Raw genomic sequence first — 26,346 nt, 5'->3', positions numbered from 1 at the left:
ACCATCTGTGTTTCGAAGATACACTCCTTCCTCAGGGGTCCAAACTCATGTCAGTTCAAAATGACCTGATGGATAACAACTGAATGAAAGCTGGGAACAGCAGTGAATAACGTGTTGGGTCCTTTTGGAAACAAACTGTTTTATGTGTTTTATGATTGTTTAATAAAATCTTGGTGTCCTGTACATGATCACTGCAGTCTTTGCTCTTTTTGTTTTCCAGAAGTGGAAACATTAGGAAAAGTGTATATATAGGGAAGGGAAGTACTCTGAAGGGGGCCCAATGGAATAAGTTGTACGATTGTTTAATTTTTATAGCCATGCAGATGATAACACGTAATTGGAAGAACTATGATCGCCTCAACTTTCCTTTTTGGTGGGCAAACTTATGCTCCAGCTACAAGTAAGAAAAAATGAATGCTGAGATGTTAGGGAATAATAAGGTATTTAAATTGGTTTGGGACCTGTTGACATCTGTTATTGCTTCTATATAGTTGTCATTTCTCTTTATTTTCTGTTTGATTTCCCTACACATCCAGAGTGGGAGGGAGGGGGGTTGGAATGTATTATTACTTTAAATAAGAGTGGGTTATTGGAAGATTAAGTGTATTTATATCATTGATTAAATAAAAGGGGTGGAGGGGAAATGATTACTTTCAATATCTGTAAGTTAAATGTGATTTTCTTGATTTGTTACACATTCAGATATATGTGTATTACACTGTTAATACTTGAAAATCAATAAATAAATAAAATCAGTCCTGGAACTTTTTGAACAGACCTTGTATGTGGGAGTCTTTAATCACAATTCCTGAATTTTTATGCCTTTATCATTATATTTTGGATCTCTCTTAGGTTATTCTGTCAGTTGGAAGAAAACAGAGGTTTTACCACTAAACCCATTATGTACTAAAGATATGGTCGATTCTTTTTCTCTTTGCTGGAGTAACTCTGAAATTAGATATTCAGGAATTCAATTTAGATCTCTATTGAAGATACAATTTGCCTTAATGAAGATCTTTTTTTGAAAAAAAGTTAAGGAGCTATGTGCTACTTGGTCTATTCTCTGGCTCTCGTGGTGGGACTGTTTAGAAGTTGTATGCATCTGGTCACCTTTCAAGTAACAAGGAAAGGAAAATGGTAAAACCAGAGGACATAATTTGAGGTTGATGGGTGGGAGACTCAAGAGCAATATAAGGAAATTCTTCTTTACAGAGAGGGTGGTGGATGCCTGGAATGTGCTCCCGAGAGAGGTGGTGGAGAGGAAAACAGTGAGAGAGTTCAAAAAAGCATGGGATGAACACAGAGGATCTAGAATCAGAAAATAATAGTAAATATTGAAGAACTAAGACCAGTACTGGGGCAGACTTGCACGGTCTATGTCTGTATATGGCCATTTGGTGGAAGTAGGGCTGTGGGGGGCTGGAATGACTGGGACGGTGTAGATCAGGGGTCTCAAAGTCTCTCCTTGAGGGCCTCAATCTGGTCAGGTTTTCAGGATTTCCCCAATGAATATGCATGAGATCTATGTGCACTGCTTTCAATGCATATTCATTGGGGAAATCCTGAAAACCCGACCGGATTGCAGCCCTTGAGGAGGGACTTTGAGATCCCTGGTGTAGATGGACTGGAGTGAGCTTTGACAGAGATTTCAGTAGTTGGAACCTAAGAACAGTACTGCCCAGAAATAGCTAAGGAGAAGAAGAAACCCCCACCCCAACAAACTTTTAGATTGAATCAGGTTGGGTAGACTAGATGGACCATTTGGGTCTTTATCTGCCGTCATCTAATATGTTACTAAGTTACACTTCAGATCTTATATGTGCTTCAGATATTACTGGTTGCTACGAGGGGGCATTCGGAGAAACTGAAGGGAGATAGGTTCAAAACAAATGCAAGGAAGTTTTTCTTCACCCAAAGGGTCGTGGACACTTGGAATGCGCTACCGGAGGAAGTGATCAGGCAGAGTACGGTACAGGGATTCAAACAGGGATTGGACGGATTCCTGAGGGATAAAGGGATCATGGGATACTGAGAGAGGAGCTGGGATGTAACACAAGTATAGACCAGGTAATAAGTATAGAAACCCAACCAGGTCGTGCATGTGCAAGACTGGAGGGTTAGGACTTCGATGGGAAGATAGGACTTCAATGAGAAACCAAGGTGGCAAGGGAGCCCCTTCTGGTGATTCAGACAGGTCGTGACCTGTTTGGGCCGCCGCGGGAGCGGACTGCCGGGCAGGATGGACCTATGGTCTGACCCGGCGGAGGCACTGCTTATGTTCTTATGTTCTATGTCCCATTCTTTCTATACAAGTATTGACAAAATTCTTTCTGCCATTCTGTGGAGATCTAAAACCCCCAGAATATCTCTTAATGCTTGTTCGTGGGCTCATCTTCAGCCAAGTCCTTGGGATCCTGTCTGGCTGACTATAGAAACATAGAAAAATGACGGCAGAAAAGGGCCAAAGCCCATCAAGTCTGTCCACTCCAGTGACCCTTCCCCCATGAGTTTGCTCACCAACCTCCTGCCCTTACCTCATTAGAGATCCCACATGAATATCCCATTTATTTTTGAAATCTGCCACGCTGTTGGCCTCAATCACCTGCCGTGGGAGTTCATTCCAATGATCGACCACCCTCTCAGTGAAGAAATACTTTCTGGAATTTCCCTCCCCTTTCATGAAATTTCCCTCCCCTGATTTTCAGCGGATGCCCTCTGGTGGACGAAAGTCCCATAAGACGAAAGATTGTGCATTGATTTCACCATTCTCTACTATGCAGTTGGTTGGAGCTTCTACTTTACCTAGTACAGGGGTAGGCAATTCCGGTCCTTGCATGCACTACCTCGTTGAGATGCAAATCTGTCTCATGCATATTTATTGTGGATATCCTGAAAACCTGACCTGGCTCCGGCTCTCGAGGACCTGACCTAGTACATCGACATCACCCATTTTGTATGATACGGTACAATCTTTAATTGCTTTAGAGCACAGGTGTCAAAGTCGGTCCTCGAGGGCCGGAATCCAGTCGGGTTTTCAGGATTTCCCCAATGAATATGCATGAGATCTATGTGCATGCACTGCTTTCAATGCATATTCATTGGGGAAATCCTGAAAACCCGACTGGATTACGGCCCTCGAGGAGGGACTTTGACACCCCTGCTTTAGAGAGAACTTTATCTTTTCCGCTTTAACCAAACACGCTTTTCTCCTCTATGGGCCAATGTACACATGAATTGGGAAACAACCCATATACTGAGCTCAATGGATAAAAAAAGGTATCAATCTTTTATAGGAATAAGCATGGGAAGAGTGTCCATCTTGCATCTTGGGTAGCCTTCTGAAGTAATTCTGATCTTTGAATCTTTACCAGAGCAGACCAGATACCTGTCTTTATTGCTGATTCTCAATGGAAAGGGGTCTCTCACAGTAATCAAACAGAAATACTTGGGAGCTGGGATTTCATTCTCCTCAAAGTTTGGGAGAACTTTCTCAAGTCCTTTTTTCTTCAAAAATGTTAATTTTAGTGCTCATGAATTCAATTGGATGTTTCTCAATCAAGATTTGCAATCCATGCAATCCCTAGCACCTAGGTTAGGATCCCTACTGGAGGTGTGGGTGCACCGGATAACCATCAAGGTGAAGAAAAAAGCATTTATCTCTTACAAACAATCGGGGACACGGGACTCTAGAGCACACTATCTGACCAAGTCAAAAGCCGTCAAAACAGCAGTTAGGGAGGCTAAATTCCAGATGGAGACTATGTGGAAAAAGACTCGGAAAAAGCCCAACTGTTAAATGAATACTTCTGCTCAGTCTTCACCCGAGAGGCGCTGGGGCTCGGCCCTCAGCTACAGACAAGGGTTGACTCAGTTGACCCGTTTAGTAATTTCAAGTTTACGCCCAGCAGTGTCTAAGGTGAGCTATCAAAGCTCAAGGTTAACAAGGCAATGGGACCTGACAACCTACACCCCAGGGTGCTCAGGGAGTTGAGTGATGTCTTGGCGGAACCACTGTCCGCACTCTTCAACCTCTCCCTTAGTACAGGCAGCGTCCCATTGGACTGGAAGACGGCTAACGTCATTCCACTCCACAAGAAGGGCGCTAAGATAGAGGCAGCAAACTACAGACCAGTGAGTCTCACATCAATAGTGAGCAAATTAATGGAAACTCTAATCAAACGCCAATTGGATATGATCCTGAATGAGGATCCCCGTCAACATGGATTTACTAAGGGGAGATCCTGCCAATCAAACCTGATCAGCTTCTTTGACTGGGTGACGGGGAAGCTGGATGTTGGGGAGTCCCTGGACATCGTATACCTGGACTTTAGCAAAGCATTCGATAGCGTACCACACTGCAGGTTGCTGAGCAAGATGAGTTCTATAGGATTGGGCGACACATTGACAAAATGGGTTGGGAACTGGCTTGGAGGTAGGCTTCAAAGGGTAGTGGTGAACGGCACCCCCTCCGAAATGGTGGAGGTGATCAGTGGAGTGCCCCAGGGCTCGGTCTTGGGCCCGATCCTATTCAACATCTTTATAAGAGACTTGGCAGAAGGGCTCCGAGGTAAAATAACATTATTCACCGATGACGCCAAACTAAGCAATGTAGTGGGCAAAAGCACAACGGACAAAAATTCAATGCCCGACAACATGATGTACGACCTACTCCTACTGGAGCGCTGGTCTAGGACCTGGCAACTCAGCTTCAATGCCAAAAAATGCAAAGTTATGCACCTGGGCAGCCAAAATCCATGCAAGACTTATACCCTTAATGGCGAGATCCTAACAAGAACGGTAGCAGAACGAGACTTAGGGGTGATTGTCAGTGAGGATATGAAGGCTGCCAATCAAGTAGAGCAAGCTTCATCCAAGGCAAGACAAATCATAGGTTGCATACACAGGGGTTTCGTCAGCCGTAAGCCTGAGGTCATTATGCCACTGTATAGATCCATGGTAAGACCCCACCTGGAATACTGTGTGCAATTCTGGAGGCCGCATTATCGCAAGGATGTGCTGAGACTGGAGTCAGTCCAGAGAATGGCCACCCGGATGGTCTCGGGACTTAAGGATCTCTCGTATGAAGAACGGCTAGATAAACTACAGCTATACTCACTCGAGGAGCGCAAAGAGAGGGGAGACATGATCGAGACGTTCAAGTATCTCACTGGCCGCATTGAGGCGGAGGAAGATATCTTCTTTTTCAAGGGTCCCACGGCAACAAGGGGGCATCCGTGGAAAATCAGGGGCAGGAAACTGCGCGGTAACACCAGGAAATTCTTTTTCACTGAAAGGGTGGTTGATCGTTGGAATAGTCTTCCACTTCAGGTGATTGAGGCCAGCAGCGTGCCTGATTTTAAGGCCAAATGGGATCGACACGTGGGATCTATTCACAGGGTAATGGTAGGGGAGGGTCATTAGGTGGGTAGACTGGATGGGCCGTGGCCCTTATCTGCCGTCTATTTCTATATTTCTAAGCTATTTATCGTCACAGGACTGTGTGTGTCCTTTAGTAATTATAATAATAACTGAACTCACATAGATTGCCCTGATCAAAAGTTTACACTCTTGAATGTTTGGGCTGATAATACACACTTAATTTGACACACACAGACTGAGATGGCAATCAAAGGTAAGTATCTACAACTGTGCCTTGTTTGATTTGTAATTAGTGTTTGTGTATAAATATAAGAACATAAGAATTGCCATATTCAATGAGATTCTTAGTTCTTGAGAAGTACCGGTACTTGTGCATCATCCAGGGCTGTACTGAGTTTGCTGCTTACTGAAATATGGGAAAAGTAAAAGAACTGTCAAAGGATCTGCAAGCAAAAGTAGTTCAACTTTATAAATCAGGAGGACTTAAGAAGATATCCAAAGATTTGAAAATGGCAATCAGTACTATTCAAACTTTGATCAAGTAGAAAATTATGGGTTTTGTTAATACCAAATACACTCCCCCCTCCGTATTCGCGGTGGTTAGGGGCAGAGCCGGCCCGCGAATATTGAAAATTTGTGAATAACTTTTTGGGCCGACTCTGACCCATTCCCGCCTCCCTCCTGCGTCCCTGGTGGTCTAGCGATGACACGGGACAGGAGCGATCTTCCTACACTCCTGCCCCGTGCAGAGCCATCATCGAAAATGGCTGCCGTGAGTTCCCGTTGTAGTCGGCTTCTGAGAATACAGAATACAGCCCTCAATGTCTCCCACTTTTTGTGTCAAGTGACCCCACAAGTGCATCAAACAATAAAAAAGTGGACCTCAAATCCCAAAGGAATTGATAGAGCATATATACCTTCACTAAAGAGTCAATTGTTCCAATTATTGGTCTACTCCGGAAACAGGCCAGAGAGAAAAAAAGCCTCCCTTCCCACAAAATGAGGAAGAAAAAGTTTCTAGCCAAAAAAATGGGCTCTTCTTAATTAACTCATACAGGGGTCAGAAAGATTTCAAACACAACTGCCAGGAATCTTTGTAGGGATATAAAGAAAAACTCACAGCAGCTTCTCCTGAAATACAAGTTTCTTTGAAACAAAGTGGTGTGGCTGTTTCAGCATGCACAATAAAGAGACACTTGAATAAAAATAGGCTGTATGATAAAGCTGCCAGGAAAAAAAAACATTGCTGCACTAATGTCACAAAACAGCCTACTTACAATTTGCCAAACAGAACCTAAAGAAGTCTCAAAACTTCTGAAACAAAATAATTTGGAGTGATGAGACCAAAACCATAAATGCTATGTTTGATGAGGAGTCAACAAGGCCACTGAAGAGGCCTACCATGAAGCATGGAGGTGGATCTTTGTTATTTAGGGGTGGGGGTGGGGTGAGCTATAGCAGCACAGAGAATTTAGTCAAAATGGATGGCAGGATGAATGCAGCATTTTATCAAAAAAACTATTGGAGGAAAATTTGCATATTGGAAGCTGCATATTGGGCGCACTTGGACTTTCCAATATAACAATGATCTGAAACAAAAGGCCAAGTTGACCCTTTAGTGGCTGTAGCAGAAAAAAGTGAAGGTTCTGGAATGGCCATTACAGTCTCCAGACCTCAACGTCATTGCGCCACTTTGGGAAGAACTCAAATATGCAGTTCAGGCTAGAGAGCCAAAGATATGTTGGCATTTTTCAAAGAACGGGGAGCTTTACCATATTAGAAAATAAGAGGCTGCAATCCACAATATTAAGAAATAAAAGTATGCAGTCTTTTGACCAGGGCTATTTTATCATTTCCTTTTTTGCTATGATTTTTTTAAATGACCGAGCTATTCTGTAATGCACAATGGTTTAAGACTTCGTTTACTTAAGCTGCGGTCGAGGTTTCTACGCAACGCAGTGTGCTAAATGCGCCAACGCTCATAGGAAGCATTTAGTGCTCCGGGCCGCAGTAGAAACCTCTACCATGGCTTAGCAAAAGAAGGCCTTAATTTGAAACGCATTAAAAATAAGTGTTTTATCTTATTACTCATATTTTCCACAAATGGTACATATCTTACAAATTCTGCCAGGGGTATGTAAACTTATGAGCACACACAAAAGGTACATGTTCAAAAACAAAAAGCCAATCAATATATATATATGTTGGTAGGAGGAAAAGAAAAATCTGGATTGTGTTTTCAAATATATGTGAATTCATTTTCAAGGCAAAAATATCCAAAGGAAAAGAAAGTACACACTTTGAAGTCCAGAGTTTTAAAAAAACACCCAAGGATTTTGACCCAGGTGGGAAAATTGTTGAAAACTACCCTTATGGCCTTGCTCTCCTCTACGAGAAACCCTTATTAAAACCATTGACAAGTGCTGGGCAGTTGCTTCATTGTCTGTTTGTTGTGAATACTGGAGAATTAGAAGACATGGCTATTATTATGTGCAAATCATATACTTTGTCTTTGTTAGTGACACACCAAAGGCTGACAATAGATATTGTCACTTATGGTTATTGTTCTCAATTGTATGGACCTTCAGATAGCAGCAGGGCAAAACGCGACCGGTTGCTTTTGCTCTTCGTCGGTCCAGCCTTTATTAATTGTGTGTGGCGCAGAGGTTGAAGCTACAGCCTCAGCACCCTGGGGTTGTGGGTTCAAACCCCGCGCGCTTGCTGGGCAAGTCACTTAATCCTCCATAGCCCCAGGTACGTTAGATAGATTGTGAGCCCACCAGGACAGACAGGGAAAATACATGAGTACCTGATTGTAAAACCGCTTACATAACCTTGATAGGCGGTATATAAAATCCTAATAAAACTTGAAAACTTGAATATGACTCATTTTGTAATTTTTTGTGTTTTGTTTTTACTTAGAATTTTCTATATACTAACATTAAAGGAACGTCACTTAACTTATAGTGATCTTGTCCTGTATTCACCTCTCCCGACATGCATGTTTCATAGTGAAACCTTTCTTCAGGGTCGAGGGAAACATTTGAGGGAGCTAACTCGGGCTTGTAACAATAACCATAAGTGACAATATCTATTGTCAGCCTTTGGTGCGACTCTAACAAAAACAAAACAATATATGATTTGATTGATATTACAACAGTGGCTTTTCTATATTACTGATTTATTATTATGTGCAAACTCTCTGGCCCAAATGCTACCAGGGAAACGCCACACACTAGGGCTGTCCAGAAAAACTATGTGATTTGAAGTTTTTTCCTTGAATTTGATTGTGATCAGAAAATAATTTTAAAATATTTTCTAAAATTTGTCAGTACAGTGAAGGTGGTTAACGACACAGTGGAGTGAGGTGTTAAACTGATAACTGACTTTGCCACTGGCATCAGCACAGACCCAGTGCAGCGTAAGACCTTGATGCGAAGAGTTGAACAGCAATGCAGGCTTTATCCTATCTCAAGAAGACATTGCTTGAGTGTTGGGAATGCCATTAGTAGATGACTAAACCAAAGTGTACGTGTTTAGCTATTAGCGAAGTATGATAAATTTCTGTTATTTTCCACAATAAAGTGCAGATATTTAAGGTTGATTTAATAAAATACTGCTACATTTTCTGCAGAAAATGTCTTTTTTATCAATGTAATCATTTCTGAGTGTGAAAACATAAAAGTTATAGCTATAATACCAAGAAATTTGTTCCATTAAGCAAAAATAATAGCAAATTTAAGAAAAACTGAGCTTCATGTAATCAGTGGTTTTGAGGGACCCCAGGATGAGCTTTAAAAATTTTTAAATAATTTTTTTTCTGATCAAGTACAATCAAATTCATGGGAAAAACTTCAATTCGCACAGTTTTTTCTAGCAGTACAATCATCTGTCCCATTAATAGACGTCCTCTAAAAATTTCTGCATGTTATGTGCCAGGAACTTTGTATGCCATATACTGTATATAGAGAGGGGAAAAATCAAGAGACACTTTGGAAGAGGAGACTTTTAATTTTTTTTTTTTTTTGTAAAATCTCATACGGGAAAAGGGGGTTGGAAGGCTTATTATACAAAGTATGCAGCCAGGGCTGCCATCTTGTCCTTGGGTTTCTTAGGATTGCCCCTGCCCCCTGGCCTCCGGCCCCTCCCTCTGCCACGGCCCTGCCTCTTCCCTTGCCCTCCCCGATGCATAGGGTGCCTCATGGCAGCATGCTTTAGTTCCACTAGGTCCTGGAAAACAGGGTCACAGAACACACACCCTGAGTGCTGAGTCTCCTCTCCTGGGAGTGGAGACTTGGTCTTATTGAAATCAACATCTACCAGGGCAGCATCACAGGAGTCACAGTTCTCAGAAGACACACGCACTTTATGGGCATTCTCGAAGAAATGCACAATGACATTGCATTTATTACAGGCCATTTTCCACTTGGGGCCAGAGGTTGGGTCGAGTACAAGCACCCCGTTTTCACATTCCACACACTGGCCAATCCCAAGCATGCCTAGAGAGTGCTGGCATGTGGGGTGAGTGCACTCATTACATCCCATTCCTGCGCAGAGAAAAAAAACAAAGCAATCAACAAACAATCCCTGAACTGTGAAGAACAGCAGGAATGCAGTGAGCAAAGTGCTCTAGCGACTTTTCAGGTAATGGAGAGCTCAAGACAAAATGACAATTCTATACTCAATAGAACAGGGAGAGATGCAGGACATTACCCAGGAACATAGGGAGAAGGTAGGGTGTTTTGATAAGCTGTTTGATAAAGAAGTAAAACTGAAAAGTCATAAAGTTCAGCAGGTCTTGTGGTATGAGTCTCCAGTAGCCCTCTTCTCTCTTAACATAAAGATCACAAGAAGAGACTCAGGATCTCATGTAGGTGAACACAAGTTCCTGGATTTGCAGGTAGTTTAAAATAAAGTATAGTAAAACCTTGGATTGCAAGTAACTTGGTTTGCAATTGTTTTGGAAGACAAGTAAAACATTTTATTACATTTTAACTTGATATACAAGCAATGTCTTGCAATACAAGTACATACAGTATACACACATCACAACTGAGCTGATGGTTCTTCTCTCTCCGACACTTCAAGAGTGAGTGACTGTTCTAAACAAGCTAGGTCTTACGATACGAGTATATACGGTATACATGCATCACATCATCACAACTGAGCTGATGGTTCTTATCTCTCCGACGCTGCGGAAATGTAGTGACTGTTCTAAATGAGCAAGGCCTTGCTATCCAAGTACGTACAGTATAGTATTTTGTATAAAAGTTTTTGGATTGTGGAACGAATCGTCTGAGTTTCCATTATTTCCTATGGGGAAATTTGCTTTGATATACGAGTGCTTTGGATTACAAGCATGCTTGAAACTAATTATGCTTGCAAACCAAGGTTTTACTGTATTTATTTCTCAAAAGACTGTTTAATAAAAGTCAAATATACATAAAGGTATAAAGTCTGTGTCAAGGAATTAGTCATGACAGCATATATTTGATGCTCCGTATTCTTTTCAGGAGCATCAAATATATGACTAATTCCTTGACACAGACTTTATACCTTTATGTATATTTGACTTTTATTATACAGTCTTTTGAGAAATAAATAGTTTAATTTAAACTACCTGCAAGTCCAGGAACTTGTGTTCCACTTCGTGTGGGTTTTGATATCAATTTTGTTGTGGAACACTGGTCCTTTTTTGTGGTTCTTTGAGCTTAGAGGAAAAAGGGAGACAGAAATATGTCTACCATTGTGCAATGCTAATGGATTATGTAGAAATCTCAAAACAAAAAAAGCAGTAATTCCACAACCAAATATCAAATACACAAAAAAGTGGAATGAAACAAAAATTAACTTTGTCAATTCAATTGCACTGATAGATCATAAATGGAAGAAGGCAAAATCTCAGACTGTACTGCTGCATCTCATAACAGCCAAAGGCTATTGACAAATGCTATGTTATGGTTTCAATCATTGGTCCACCTCCATCCTTGTAGAAATCTCACCTTTTTTCATATCCCTGAATGGAGTATGGTTGTAACAGTAGGGACACAGTGGATAGCTCTTTCCCCTGGATCCCGAGGACCAGAGAACTAACTCAAAATCATCCAATGGGCAGCGCAGCTCCTTGTAGAGTTTGATTGTGCCATTTTGAGGGAGGGTGTAGGTCTCATCACAATGTGAGCAATGAAGGCGGCTGGGCTTTGCCTGTAGAGGAAACCAAATATAGACAAAGATCTGTCTTTGTTCCCTGCAGTAGGCATGAAAGCATTAACTCTGTTCCTGTGAAAAATCAGACATTAGCAATGCCACTTTGAGTCACAATTTCAAGTTACAGGTCTGAGTGCAAAACGAGGCATGATGCGAGCAGGAAAACACCTGAAAAGTATTAGGGAACTGCTGATGATGTTACCTGGATGTACTTCATAAAGCGATGGCACTTGCCACAGCGAGAGAGAGGCTTGCCAGTGGCAGCCAGAGGTGAGAAGGACACCTCCATCAACTCGTCCATGCCTAAAGAATAAAAATAAGTCAGCTAAGCAATGTCCTTCCATGATTAGAACAAGTAGCTGTTGACACTGTTGAAAAAGTCACAAGATCAGCTCCACAAAAGCCTTATCAGTCTGTATCGCCCCCTGCTGCTCCCAATCAGCTACTACCAAGCACCACTCACATAGCCAATCTCTTTTCCAATGGTTGATTTTCCCTGTCCATACTGTGTCCCATATATGGAGAAAATGATATGCTTCTGCTCCAAAACATGAAACCTATCACAAGACTCTGACTTATAAAGTCACAGAACTATAGAGACATACAAAAAGTCCTGTGCTGCTTTAACTTGGTTCATGCTTCATTCACTCACACTGGGGTTGGAGAACCCGCCATGCTTTGCAGTCATTTTCATGGGTGCGGGGGCAGGAGGTAACAAATGATATAGCAAACTAGTAGGTAAGTAATGCTGATTCTCATGTGACATAAGCTAATGCTAAAGGCGAGGACCTTTCAGGTCAAGAGAGAAAAACCCTCCAAACTTACCTGCAATAGAATCAACAAAGTAATGAAATTTTCTTTTAAATATATCCAAGGTGTGATTGAGAACCTGCTGGAAGTCAGCTTTGCCCTGCGCTATGAGATTTAACTGCTTCTCCACCGCACTGCGGATAGTGGGCTGTACTAGCTCCGAATCTAAGGATGCAAAGAGAAGGAATCGTTTTAGCAGCTTATTAAAATCATGCTGGCCCTTATCACATAGCACATACTGCTTGGCATACACAGGACATTTAGCAATAGTAAGTTGATCTGGAGGCTGACTGAAATATCTATAAGAGCCACTAAGAGGAAGGGGATCAAGGGAGGGTTAAAGTGTGAAATTCTAGATATTTTGGTTCTTAATAGTTCTAAGTTTGGGAAAGAAAGATATGAGATCAGAAATATGTTGGATTGATATTCAGCATGATTTAAATGGGCAGGAGAGGCTCATAACTAAACTAAACCTTAAGTTTGTATACCGCATCATCTCCACAAAAGTAGAGCTCGACACGGTTTACAGGAATTGATATAGAAAGGAACTCCAATGAAGAGGGGAAGGACTTAGTAAAGAGGAAGATAGAGGGACTTAGCATATCGAAGAGGGGGGGAGTAGTTACAATTTAGAAAAAAGCCAGGTTTTCAAATGTTTTCGGAAGCGTTGGAGGGAGGTCGTACTCCGAAGCGGGGCAGAAAAGCTGTTCACTGAGTGGGCCCACCACTGATATTCAATAGCACTTTAACCAGGCAGTGCCACTGAATATCAGCTCTAACTAACCAGGTGGAACCCAGGCAGTACTAGAGCAGACTGGGCACAGGGTTGGCTTGCATTGAATATCAGCTGGCATCCGCATAACTGGTTAAGGGACTGGAGGAGTTGCCGTACAGTGAGAGATTAGAGAAACTGGGCCTCTTCTCTCTTGAAAAGAGAAGACTGAAGGATCGAAACATTCAAGATAATGAAGGGAATAGACTTAGTAAATAAAGGCAGGTTGTTCACCCTCTCCAAGGTAGAGAGAACGAGAGGGCACTCTCTAAAGTTAAAAGGGGATAGATTCCGTACAAACGTAAGGAAGTTCTTTACCCAGAGAGTGGTAGAAAACTGGAACGCTCTATCTGGAGGCTGTTATAGGGGAAAACACCCTCCAGGGATTAAAGACAAAGTTAGACACGTTCCTGTTGAACTAGAACAACGTAGATAAGGCTAGACTCAGGGCATTGGTCTTTGACCTAAGGGCTGCCACGTGAGCTGACTGCTGGGCACGATGGACCACTGGTATGACTCAGCAGCGGCAATTCTTATGTTCTGGGATGCTGCCTCACTCTCCAAATTCCTCCTCCTCCCATTTTTCCCTTTTATGGAATGCTAACCCCCTCCCCTGTGGTAGTAATGTGAGACTCCTGCTAGGGGGTCAATGCTGCCATTTTGAACCTGGAGCTGAAGGGACAGGAGCAGAAAAGGCCAAGGGAACACCACAAGGTAAGTTCTGGGAGTAGAAGGGTTTCCAGGGGTGGAGGATGGCAGACCGATAGTCCTTTTTTCAAGTTCCAGTCAATATTCAGCTAAGCATCTTCTACAGTTCCTTCCTGAATACTGGCTGGGGACTTGGATAAGTGCCAGTAGCTAGTTCCTGGCTGGAAAATGCCTGATCTTCAGTGCTGGTACCTTAACATGACACAGCACTGAATATCTAGGTCCAATTTAATCAGTGCTTAAAAACACATAGTCTGTCACCAGCTGAATATTGACCAGCTTATGTTTTATGGTGAAGAGAGTGAGAAATGTATTAGGACCACTGGGCATACGTAATGTGAACAATTTGTACAATCTTGCTCTCTGCTCTATGGAAATTGTTTTATCTTGATAAATAAAAACTGACCTATTTTATAGTAGCCATGGACAAGGACAATGCCCAAGTTTGTAGGCTTTAGTCTGCGACCAGTTTCTACTGTAACATAATTTCTCTGACAGATGTTGTTAATGTGTACAGGAATACTTGCATCTGTACCTAAAATACAAGCAGAATCACAAGTCAGCATCTGATTTAACTCTGCATCTGATTGCCATACCACTCTTCCAGGCTAGACCTATCCTGGCCACTTCCTATTGAACCTCTTCTTGTGTGCTGGCTGGAGCCAAGACAATATCTTTTCTGTTTTTGCTTAATTAATAATAATAATAACAACAATTTTATTTTTATACTGCACTACCTCATAGTTCAGTGTGATTTACAACAAGAGAAACTGTGAAAACACAGCGATGATACATCAAATTACACTATTAATAAAATCACAAATTTCTTGAAATTGACAAGGCATTATACAAATTATTTACCAAATAGATAGGTTTTTGAATATTTTCTAAAATCCTGGTAAGAAGGGGAAGTCATAGTCAAACCACTTTCAAGGAATCTTTTATATATACAGTGGAACCTTGGTTTACGAGCATAATTCGTTCCAGAAGCATGCTCGTAAACCAAATTGCTCGTACAAAGCAAGTTTCCCCATAGGAAGTAAGGGAAACTCGCTTTGATTGGTTCCACCTTTCCCTTCTCTAGCAGACAGCAAACAACTAGTTTTCTTGCCGACAGCCTTGCAAATTCACCAGATACAACCTCCACCCCTGCCACCTGCACTCTCACTGTTCCTCTCCCCATTTTGAGCAGTCTCCCCTTTTCCTCTTGCTGAGCCTTGTTCCACACTTCCTCCACCCAGCATTTACACCTCCTCCCCCCCCCGAGGCTACCGGCGCTGCTCCATTCCCCCCCCCTTGAGGCCACCGACACTGCTCCATATCCCTCCCAGCGATCCGGCATCCCCCCTGCAAACCGGCATCCTCCCCCCGTTCGCGCTGCCCCCCTCCACCGCGATCCTACATCCCCCCCCAAGCACGGCAATGACATCCCTTACCCCAACTGGGCACCGGCACCATCACCGGTGCCCGAAGATCCTCCCTTTTCTGGCGCGGCCTAGGCTGGGTGGTGCGTTGGAGATCCTCCCTCTTCTGGGCTGGGCTGGGCTGGACTGGTTTTGAGCATTTGCACATGCTCAAAGCCTTCTGGTCTCACTCTCTCTGAGATTCTCAGAATCTCGGAGAGAGCGAGACCAGAAGGCTTTGAGCATGTACAAATGCTCAAAACCAGTCCAGCCCAGCCCAGAAGAGGGAGGATCTCCGACGCACCACCCAGCCTAGGCCGCGCCAGAAGAGAGAAAATCTTCGGGCACCGGCACTAGTGCCCAGTCGGGGTAAGGGATGTCATTGCTGTACTCGGGAGGGGGGGGGATGTAGGATTGCAGGGGGGGGCGGACGCGAGCGGGGGGGGATGCCGGATCGCGGGGGGAGGGCGCTCAAAACATTTGCAAACCGGTGCACTCGTAAACCGAGGTACCACTGTATGTGTATATATATATATATATATATATATATATACACACAACCTTTTAAAGATGGAAAAGAAAACAAAGAGATATCGTGGGCATGACAGTTAACTTCAGATAATTCAAAATGCTTTAAAAGAGAACTTGGAGCAAAACCAAGCAGTGTTTTATAACATAAGCAAGTAAAAATTATTCTCGCTTCTACTGGGAGCCAGTGTAACTTTTGATAGTAAGGTGTTGCATGCTACTTCCAAGGCCAAGTGGAAAAGACAGGGTCTGATTTTTAGGTCTGGTCTTCTGCTTCCTGGGCCCTTGCTGTACAACAGAGACTCCTAGGAGCATGTTCTCAGAATAGTCCTGGTAATCAGCACCCAGCAACAGGCTATCCTGGCAACAACTGGGCTGAGTCAGTTGGGAGGGGATATAAAAGAGAGAAGCAAATTTCTAGAGAGATATGAATAAAGGCTCATAACAGCTGAGCTCACCCTGCTTCTGAATGAGCTGGAAACCCATTCAGATACTCCCCCCATCCCAAACAAAATACTAAGACAAACCTAGAACACTCCAGAGTCACTGATGGCCTACCACCTCACCTGGAGTCAACCAGCCCTTCCTGGAGTTTGCCTCATTACATGCATAAGGGAAAAGATGAACTTGAGCAGAAGGACTCGTTGATAACCCTAAACCAGCCCCCCCTATAGCCCCGCAGTTTGCCTTCTGCTTTTAATAACAAGCCTTCCACTCCACCATATAAGCTGCTTCACACTTAACCAGAACTATCTTCAGACCTGAAAGTGAAATGACAAATGAGGCAGCATGCTGTGGTTCTCAGGGAGGGGTAGAAACGGCTTAACTCAGAGGCTGCGCTTGGATTCCTAACATTCTTGACAGTGTAGGTAAGAAGAAATGAGAGCAAGTGGTGCATCTCCTACCAATTCCATGCCTCTCCATCAGTGTGATGAGTTCTGCCTCTGTCAGGTAATCTGGTGGGTTGGTTTGTTTCTCCAGCAGTTTCACTTCTTCAATGTTGAATATGTCTCCCCTCTCACAAGTGGGGAGGCTTTCCTCTTGAGGGATGGCTTGCCAAGACATGATCTCCGTATATCCTGCACACAGACATATGGAGGGGTTTGTGCATTGCTCTATTTATATAAAGTGATCTTCGGGGTAAAACAGGCTACAGTGAAGACAGAACCAAGATTGCCCACATCACAGTGGGAAGGAAAGAGGTGAGCTAAGGCAGGCCAAGGCCACTGTGGAGTCAAGGAAAAAGGAGTCAAAGCAGATGTGGTGGAGTTTTTAAAACTTTTTAACATTTTAAAATTTTCCCAATATTAATTTTAATTTTTATATGTTTTCTTTTTCCTCCTGATGATGTAGCCAATTTTACTGTATGTTTTACTGATAAGGCGAACCCTCTGTCATTGTATAAGGAAGCACAATAAATTAATTCTTTAATTGGCAGATGGTGAAAATGGCTGTTTTACCGTAAATTGATGTTGAACGAGAGCAACAGTGCCAAGTAACAGGCATTTGGAGATGCAGATCTCTCATAAAAGCCATAGAAACGCATGTTGCTCCTGAGCAACAATGTCAAATAAAGGGTTAAATAAAATAAACAATAAACCATATGGCAGGAGGCTGCAAAGCCTACGGTTTATACTGTTTCTTGTCCTCTCTTACCTGGTGATAAAACTGTCTTCCCGGAGCAGGTGAAGTGCTCTGGGCCCACGCTGAAAGCAATGATGGTCTGCAGATACTTGCAGTCATAGCTGATGGTGGCAATGAAATGGCGGGTGATATATTCATACAACCTCCATGCATCCCCACCTGCAAACACAGAATCACCACTGCGGTTACCATGCCATGCTGCTCTATCTACTCTTAGCTTACTCTCAAGACATCGATGTATTGGTTTGCTAGCTCCCCTCTTAATGTCCTTATTTCCTCTTTTAATATCAGGCTCTAAATCAAAGCCTTTGCTTCAGTGGAACTAATGATATGAGGACCCCAGAGGGGCTGCTTAACAGGCAAGTAGGAGGCCTCTAGAGATAAAGCCTCTACAGTTATGTACAAGAATTCATACACCAACACATTTATGTTCATCTGAAAGCAACTAGAAAGAAATGAAAAATCTGTAATCTTCTGCTTAGCGAAACATACATGGTACAAAACCTAAGAGTTGATACTCGTCAATAGACCAGCAGACAAAACCCAGTGCCATGCTCAGTGCCTCCCCCCCTCCCCCAACACACATTACAAGAGAAATCTGCATTCAACTCAACTTCAATAACATCGCATGGGGATTATTGGAGGGTAGATATTGGCATCAAAACCCAGCACCCATGTCAGAGCCTCACCCACCCTGGAAGTGCAAGAGAAACCTGTACCCAGTTCAGCTTCAGTAGCAGATCTCATGGGGGTTATTGGAGGATGGTCACCAGCATCAAAACCTTTTCTTGGATGATTAATCCCTTCTGCAAGTAAAGCTTTCACCTGTGGAGAGAGGAAAAGAAGAATTGAAAAACACAGCACACAATCTGGAAACAAGTGGAGGCACTGGCAAATTTGCATTTTCTGTGATAGGACCTCTTGAATAGAATATACATTTGATGGCATTTAGACAGGATAATAATGGTGCCAGTTGAAAACTTCTATGCAGGCATACTTTGGGCAGTAGTACTAGGGGAGGAAGATACGTTTCTTTAGTATTTATGTTTGTAGTACATAAGAACAATAAAAACGCAATAGAATATATGTGAACTGTAAGCCACCTAGTTCTTAGATGGGCTAGAAATGTGCAATAAATAAGATTTATATTTGAAAAGAGCACCTGGACTTTATAAACCTCACATGGAGGCTTAGGCACCAAAGATATAGCAAAGATGATAAAGAATAGATCTTGCTGGAGAGTTATTGGAGATTACAAAAGGAGGGGCACCTAGGTCAGATTCTGGGTAAGAGTACAGAGAGAAGAGTTTGGCATTTCCTCCTTGTTAAAGTTTGCAAGATTATAGTTTATTGAAAATACAACACAACAAACTCAATAGAGATAAATTAAAAAAAAAAAAAAAGATAAAGCAGTGTATTTTCCAGGACAGCTTCTTCAGCTTCAGACAGGAAGCAGAAACATGACAATGGCCATCTTTTGTACTCACTGTTTCTGCCCAGTAGGGATTATTCGCTTGTTGTCTCAGAGATCCCTTCAAATCAAAGTTTTCTGGATAATGGGTGGTTTCAGTTCTGGGGTAGCTGATATAGCCCTGGGTGTAAAGTCGTTCAGCGATCTGCATGGCATGCTGAGGGCCCATTCCTAAAGTCAAACAGAAAAATATTGAATGAGCCACTTGGTGTTTCTGTTGAAGGAGGTAACATACATTATATGAAAAGTCCAGAAAAGCAGAGGGGAGGAACTGAATCCTAAATGCTAAAACTTAACACCAGAAATTCAGATGACCTGTGCACTGATTGCCCAGTATGCAGCTGGTATTCAACCAGGGCCTGCATAAATGTGTCTTATACAGGTCACGGCTGAATATTAGCTGATACCCACATAAGATATGGCGGCCTGCACAATGTTAATTAGCCCCAGATATTCAATGCTGGTATCGCTGGGGCTAATTCTGTCCATGGAAGCCACTTTTTAAAAAAATGCTGAACATCATTGGCTGAAAAGATTTTAATGTAATCAATCACATTATTGTAATCCAATTGGTAAAGTGGACTGTAAATGTTTAGATTAAATAAAGCAAAAAACAAAAACAAAACCCTGCTGGGCAAGCTTGCTACTTGGTTACAGGCTCCTAGTTGTCACAAGCAAGATCACATGTTCCCTCCATGACTCCAACTGCATTGCCATGGCTAGTTTTACTACCATTCAAAAGCTGGAAATAGGTGTTGCAGCACATATAATAACTCCGTGCACTGTACCTAAGGCCGAACTGGCCACTCGCAACATTTCCACTGTGTTCAGGGCTAAAGGTCTCTGTTTCACCTTTTCCTTTCTGCTCAGCGATTCCACCTGAAAGACAAGCATTCTCACTGAGTGCCAGCACCGTGGCGTCTGGCGATTGCAGCCTTAGGTTAGTCTTCTCAGCCATGTCATTGCATAATAGTACAGGCTTCAGCACTATAACAGAAGCATGCTGGTTTTGTACAGATAGAATATACTAGTCAGAGTTGTACTGCCCAAAGTTGCATCCTTGCAGCTTTGCACGACACAATTTGAGCTGTTTACAGCAAACTGTGACAAAGACTTTGCAAATATGGACTGAATGGCAGTGAAAAAAACACATAGAAAAGGCAGACTTAACAGCACATTTCTGTTTGGGGTTGCAAAAGGGAACAATATATGCAATATTTTGTGGCTCTGTTTTCTCACAGAGCTGTTCAGCAAAACATTTTAGAGGAAAAAACCCTAACTAGATGTCTAGACTTGGGCCAGTGAAGCTGGATGGGCCTCGTTACCAAACATCTCTGGCCACATTGGGAGTTTCTGTGGATTAGTACATCAAGTTTATTTCCGTCCACAATCCCTATAGAAGAATGGAATTCCACCAGTACCATCGCTTCCTTTGCCATCTTTGTTATAAGCAGAAAGGTCTGGGCAATCTCTCTATCGAAGACTCTGACGCGGTCCCACTCCAGTGTGAGGGTGTTATCCTTCTCCTGGTTCACCTGCAAAAAGGGGAAAAGTCAAAGGCTCTGCAGTGCTGCCTACATTCACCATATACTAACTTCACACATACATAACTAGCGATATAAGTCTGCACTCACCATATATTCTGAGAGATTTCATTTGTTGTGTTACTGTGAAATAAATTCTGAGCTATTCTAAAACAAGTTCTAGCACTTTATGCATGGTTCAAAGTGTGCTTAGGTCACAATTCAATTTGACCATCTAGTCAAAGGCATCTATTGGGGCAGAGTTGGAATGAAGCCTGGTCATGGACTTGGAACTGACCCTTTTTGAAAATGACCTCACATAGCTGAAGTTACAAATTATAGGCCAGGCTGTGCAGAAGCCCATTTTGCATTTCTTGTGATTCTCCTACACCCTTGACAGCTGCCGGGTTTGGAGAGCACACCAATCATATTAAAGTTTGGATCTGCATTCACTGGCAGCACATCAGGGTCCAGGAGAAATAACCAGAATGAGGATTCTGTATTGTAAAGTTTTAACTTGCAATTCTGTCTTTTTTGTAAAATTTTCAATTGTACACCGCTCAGAAGTTTGATTGAGAGGTACAAGAAATTTTAATAAAACTTGAAACTATAACCTCCCCTCAATATTATATCCTAGAGATTAGATAAAGACATACAGTGTCAAAAAATAAGAAACACTTGGTGCATCCACACAAAAAAAGAGGCTGTCTCTAGCAGTTTGCAAAGGAACAGACAATGTGCCCAGACCATTGAAGAACGAAGCAGTCACACAATGGCATACAAAATTATAATTTTTTGTTGCAATAAACTTATTTTATTGTACTTTTGTGCCTGAAATCACATTGCTGGATATTTTAATTTCATCAATGTTTTGTTAAACTATATTACAAAGTGGTCCTTTGACTAAGGTTAGCACCCTTATTAAAAAAAGACCCCATATAATTTATTAATATTAAAACATCTGACATGGCTGAGTTTTGGCCACCACCTATACCAGGGATACAGTGAAATATTGATTACTGTACTACACTGAACAAGCAAATAATCATATACATAACTAACAAACTTGCAGTATCACATACAAAATTTACAAAATACATAGAAAATGTAGCCACACTGTATTTTTGAGTCATATTGGAATAAAAATTGCTTGAACCAGTTATGTACATCAGTTTAATGGGTTCTTTAATGACATATATATTTTTATATGGTTTTATTGGTTAACATAGTAACATACATAGTAACATAGTAGATGACGGCACATAAAGACCTGAATGGTCCATCCAGTCTGCCCGACCTGATTCAATTTAAATTTTTTCACTAATTCTGGGCAAGAATCCAAAGCTCTACCTGGTACTGTGCTTGGGTTCCAACTGCTGAAATCTCTGTCAAATCTCACTCCCAGCCATTGAAGCCCTCCCTAGCCCATCCTCAACCAAAAGGCCATATACAGCCACAGACTGTGCAAGTCTGCCCAGTACTGGCCTTATTTCAATATTTACTATTATTTTCTGATTCTAGATCCCACGCTTCTTTGAACTCATTTTCCTCTCCACCACCTCTCTCGGGAGCGCATTCCAGGCATCCACCACCCTCTCCGTAAAGTAGAATTTTCTAACATTGCTCTTGAATCTACCACCTCTCAACCTCAAATTATGTCCTCTGGTTTTACCATTTTCATTTCTCTGGAAAAGATTTTGTTCTACGTTAATACCCTTCAAGTATTTGAACGTCTGAATCATATCTCCCCTGTCCCTCCTTTCCTCTAGACTAGAGTATACATATTCAGGGCTTCCAGTCTCTCCTCATACGTCTTCTGGCGCAAACATCTTATCATTTTCGTTGCCCTCCTCTGGACCTCTTCAAGTCTTCTTACATCCTTTGCCAGATACAGTCTCCAAAACTGAACATAATACTCCAAGTGGGGCCTTACCAATGACCTGTACAGGAGCATTAACACCTTCTTCCTTCTACTGGCTACGCCTCTTTATACAGCCCAGCATCCTTCTGACACCAGAAAGTATTTCTTCACAGAGAGAGTGGTTGATCATTGGAACAAGCTTCCAGTGCAGGTGATCGAGGCAGACAGCGTGCCAGACTTTAAGAATAAATGGGATACCAATGTGGGATCCCTACGAGGGTCAAGATAAGGAAATTGGGTCATTAGGGCATAGACAGGGGGTGGGTAAGCAGAGTGGGCAGACTTGAAGGGCTGTAGCCCTTTTCTGCCGTCATCTTCTATGTTTCTATGACAACAGCTACCGCCTTGTCACAGTTTTTTCACCTTTAGATCTTCAGACATTATCACCCCAAGGTCCCTCTCCCCGTCCGTGCATATCAGCCTCTCACCTCCCAGCATATACGTTTCCTTCCGATTATTAATCCCCAAATGCATTACTCTGCATTTCTTCGCATTGAATTTTAGTTGCTAGACATTAGACCATTCCTCTAACTTTTGCAGATTCTTTTTCATATTTTTCACTGCCTCTTCGGTGTCTACTCTGTTACAAATCTTGGTATCATCTGCAAAAAAGTAAACTTTTCCTTCTAACCGTTCAGCTATGTCACTCACAAACATATTGAACTGGATTGGCCCCAGCACTGAACTCCACTACTCACCTTTCCTTCCTCCGAGCGACTTTCATTAACCACCACCCTCTGGCGTCTGTCCGACAGCCAGTTTCTAACCCAGTTCACCACTTTGGGTCCTAACTTCAGCCCTTCAAGTTTATTCAAGATCCTCCTATGAGGTTGGTCTAAAAAAATCAAGCATAATCATTCCCAGCTCATTATTCATTCGTGTATTCTGCATACATAAACCTTAATCATAATACTCTTGTTCATAATTAATTTAAAACTGTTAGATTATTAAAAAAAGTGAGGTTAAAGATAAATAGAACATCTTACTGCCACTCTCAAATGATCACCAAAAACTAATACACAGTAACAAGATTGTAGGTAAGCCATAAATAAAACTGCATATGAAAATACAATGTCCACTTAAAAAAAATACATTAAGGGCCTAACTCTGCAAACACATATACTGACGGTAGGCGGCGGTAGACATCCTACCACCGTCTCTCAGCCAATCAGGACACATGTTTACAAAAAAAGGGGGGAGGACACCTACATGCTAGACACGTATTGTGTGTCTATGGAGATGCGTAGGGGACGCTTAAGCACCTCCAAGGCAGGGCGTGGGCGTGGTTTCACCTGGAAATGGCCTTGGGCATGCTAAAGCGTCCTTACATGTCTCTGTAAGCACGAGACAGATGCCTTAAATGTAGGCCTGCAAAATGCTGGCCCACATTTAAGATGTCTATTCAGCAATGTAGATGCGGCTCTCTTTAGGATGCTGATTGACACGTGATCGGCGTTCTAAAGAGAATCAGGCCCTAGGCACTCATTCTAACTTTTATTTGCCACCTAACTAATTAAACCTATGACATGCTACAGTGCCACACGGTTTAGAAAATGCTAAAGCAGTCAAAGCTACTATTATGGCTTTATTCATTTATTTAAAACATTTATAATTTGCTTTTTTTACCAAAGTGACTCACAATTCACATACAGTCTTACAAGACCAGATAAAAAAACAGAGGTCAGAGATACAAACACTATCACATTTATTTATTTATTTATTTTTTCTATCCTGTTTGCCCGAGCTCAGAATGGATTACAAGGCTTCGCTCCAGGCCATCCTGCAGAAATTCCAGAATGTGAGGCAAAGCAGCTCGAAGAGGAACCATGCTACGCGCGAAACACCAATCCTCAAAAAGACGCCAAACATGGACATAAGCCCAAGAGGTGGAAAGTCTCCGAGACCCTAAGAGTGGAGATCACCTTATCCAAATATCCCTTCTTCCTTAGGTGAGCCCTTTCAAGAGCCAAGCCGTAAGACAAAAGGGACCAGGATCGAACATTGGAATGGGACCCTAGTCAGAAGATCGGGTAAGAGGGGCAGTGGGAGAGGATCCACCACTAGCAAATGAACCAGATCCACGTACCACGGGCACCTGGGCCAATCCGGAGCCACCAGGATCACACGGCCCGCGTGCTAGGCAATCCAAAGAAGAACTCTGCCCACCAGAGGCCATGGAGGAAAGACATACAGCGGGCCGTCCGACGGCCAAGCCTGAACCAGAGCATCCCGCCCCTCAGCATGGCAATCCCTGTGCCGACTGAAGAACCTTGGCGCTTTGGCATTGACAGTTTCTAACCCAGTTCACCACTTTGGGTCCTAACTTCAGCCCTTCACGTTTGTACTGGCTCTGACGCTCATAGAATTGCTATGAGCGTCAGAGCTAATACCCTGCGGCCGGCAATAAAAAAGCCTAAGATGGCTTTGTAAAAGGGGAGGTAAATTAGTTTTCAAAAATAAGAGCATCATGTTTAAGTTACAAACACTAATGAATAATGAGCTGAAAATGGACTATGGTTATGCAATAAAACCCATATATACTGTTTGTATACTGACATAAATGAACTGGTTCAGGCAATTTGTATTCCCATATGACTCAAAATAATGTAGTATGACTACATTTTCTAGGTGTAGTACTGCAAGTTTGTTAAGTTTGTGACTGTTTGCTTATTTTGTGTCGTAACTAATGTTTGTTTAAATGTTCTACAAATCTTGCCATTCTCCCAAAACAGGTGGTGGCTGAAACACGACTGTGTTGGATAATATCCATAAATGAGTTGGTATGTAATACTGTGATGGTGTGTCCTTCTTGGACCAGCTCCATTTCTGTGTACTTGGCACATCCAGTTTGCCCACTTATACTGCCTTCCTTTTGTGCACTTAGAATTGCCCTTAGGTTCCACATGCATCATGCACACATCTCTTTTTTCCCACATGCTGCATTACTTATTTGGAAGGCGCATAACTTATGGCCGATCTTTATTGGTCCATGCTAGTTCTGCAGTCAGTATACAGGAGATTAAACCCACCTTTTACAAAAGTGCAGAAGAGATTTTTAGAGCTGGCCAGCGAGCATTCCCGATGCTCATAGGAACTCTATGACTGTTGGAGCAACATGGAGCATTCGGTGTGCCAGCCAGCGCTAAAAACCTCTTCCGCGCTTCTGTAAAAAGGGAGGTAAATTTCCTCTGTACTCTGTGACTTTCTCATTCAATGTTAAGGGATATTGCTGGATGCTGACTGTATTTAATTTATCTGTAGAACTGCTAGGTTTACCCTGAAGATAACCTGAAATACCATGTTAGATCCTGCAGCAAAATGTTTCCCCCCAAACTGCAACCCTTGGGTAAACAGCTCTATACATGCAAACCCCATGCAGTTATGCACCAGGTCACCACACACACCTTGGCCTGAAGCACCCAGTATGCTTCCGGTTTGAAAGACTGGATTTTATCATGCCTCTCCACACAGAACCCAAGTGTTGGCGTCTGGCATGGTCCGAAGGAAATCAACGAGCTGTCTAAATTACCATATTTTCCCTGGAAATATTTTGTCTGAAACCTGAATACATGCAGGAGACATAGAGAGGTAAATACATTTATCAAAGTTGTTCCACATTAATAAAAAGATTTCAAAATTCCTCCATATTTTTGCCTTGTTTAAAGGCAGAATATAAATAAATAATAAAATAAAATATACTGACTGGCCACCTCACTTATTTAAGGCAGGGAAGCTTACTGATCTGCAGGAACCCAAAGACCAACTGGGTGAATTTTTTTTAAAAATTTCTAAAGACTACTTTTGTTGTACAAAGGAGGGAGGAGTACAGGTTACAGGTTAGCTAATGAGGGAAAGGGGAGGGGGGCAGGACTTAACCTGGTGCCACCAGGTGTACCCCTAGTCAGGAACCCAGAACCTGAACCCCCGGCTAACTGAATTGCCAAACTAAGACAGGAGCAAGGGAGATGTCCATACATCCA

General features: G+C 42.4%; 1 protein-coding gene across 1 annotated transcript in view; it reads right to left on the bottom strand.

The window, feature by feature from the left end:
- Positions 1-9,369: 9,369 nt before the first annotated feature.
- Positions 9,370-26,346, bottom strand: part of TOP3B (DNA topoisomerase III beta) — a 31,284-nt gene continuing 14,307 nt past the window's right edge. The window contains exons 7-18 of the mRNA XM_033957111.1: positions 25,771-25,927; positions 20,344-20,457; positions 19,711-19,801; positions 18,939-19,093; positions 18,171-18,276; positions 17,464-17,610; positions 16,713-16,886; positions 14,283-14,411; positions 12,412-12,561; positions 11,789-11,889; positions 11,382-11,583; positions 9,370-9,926 (exon numbers count right to left, since the gene is read on the bottom strand). Coding sequence (XP_033813002.1) covers positions 9,445-9,926; positions 11,382-11,583; positions 11,789-11,889; positions 12,412-12,561; positions 14,283-14,411; positions 16,713-16,886; positions 17,464-17,610; positions 18,171-18,276; positions 18,939-19,093; positions 19,711-19,801; positions 20,344-20,457; positions 25,771-25,927 — 2,008 coding nt within the window. The 3' untranslated portion in view covers positions 9,370-9,444. The remainder of the gene's footprint in view (positions 9,927-11,381; positions 11,584-11,788; positions 11,890-12,411; positions 12,562-14,282; positions 14,412-16,712; positions 16,887-17,463; positions 17,611-18,170; positions 18,277-18,938; positions 19,094-19,710; positions 19,802-20,343; positions 20,458-25,770; positions 25,928-26,346) is intronic.

The sequence above is a fragment of the Geotrypetes seraphini genome, chromosome 8, assembly GCF_902459505.1.
Source record: "Geotrypetes seraphini chromosome 8, aGeoSer1.1, whole genome shotgun sequence".
Classification (NCBI taxonomy): Eukaryota; Metazoa; Chordata; class Amphibia; order Gymnophiona; family Dermophiidae; genus Geotrypetes; species Geotrypetes seraphini.
This window is presented reverse-complemented; position numbering and strand designations above follow the sequence as displayed.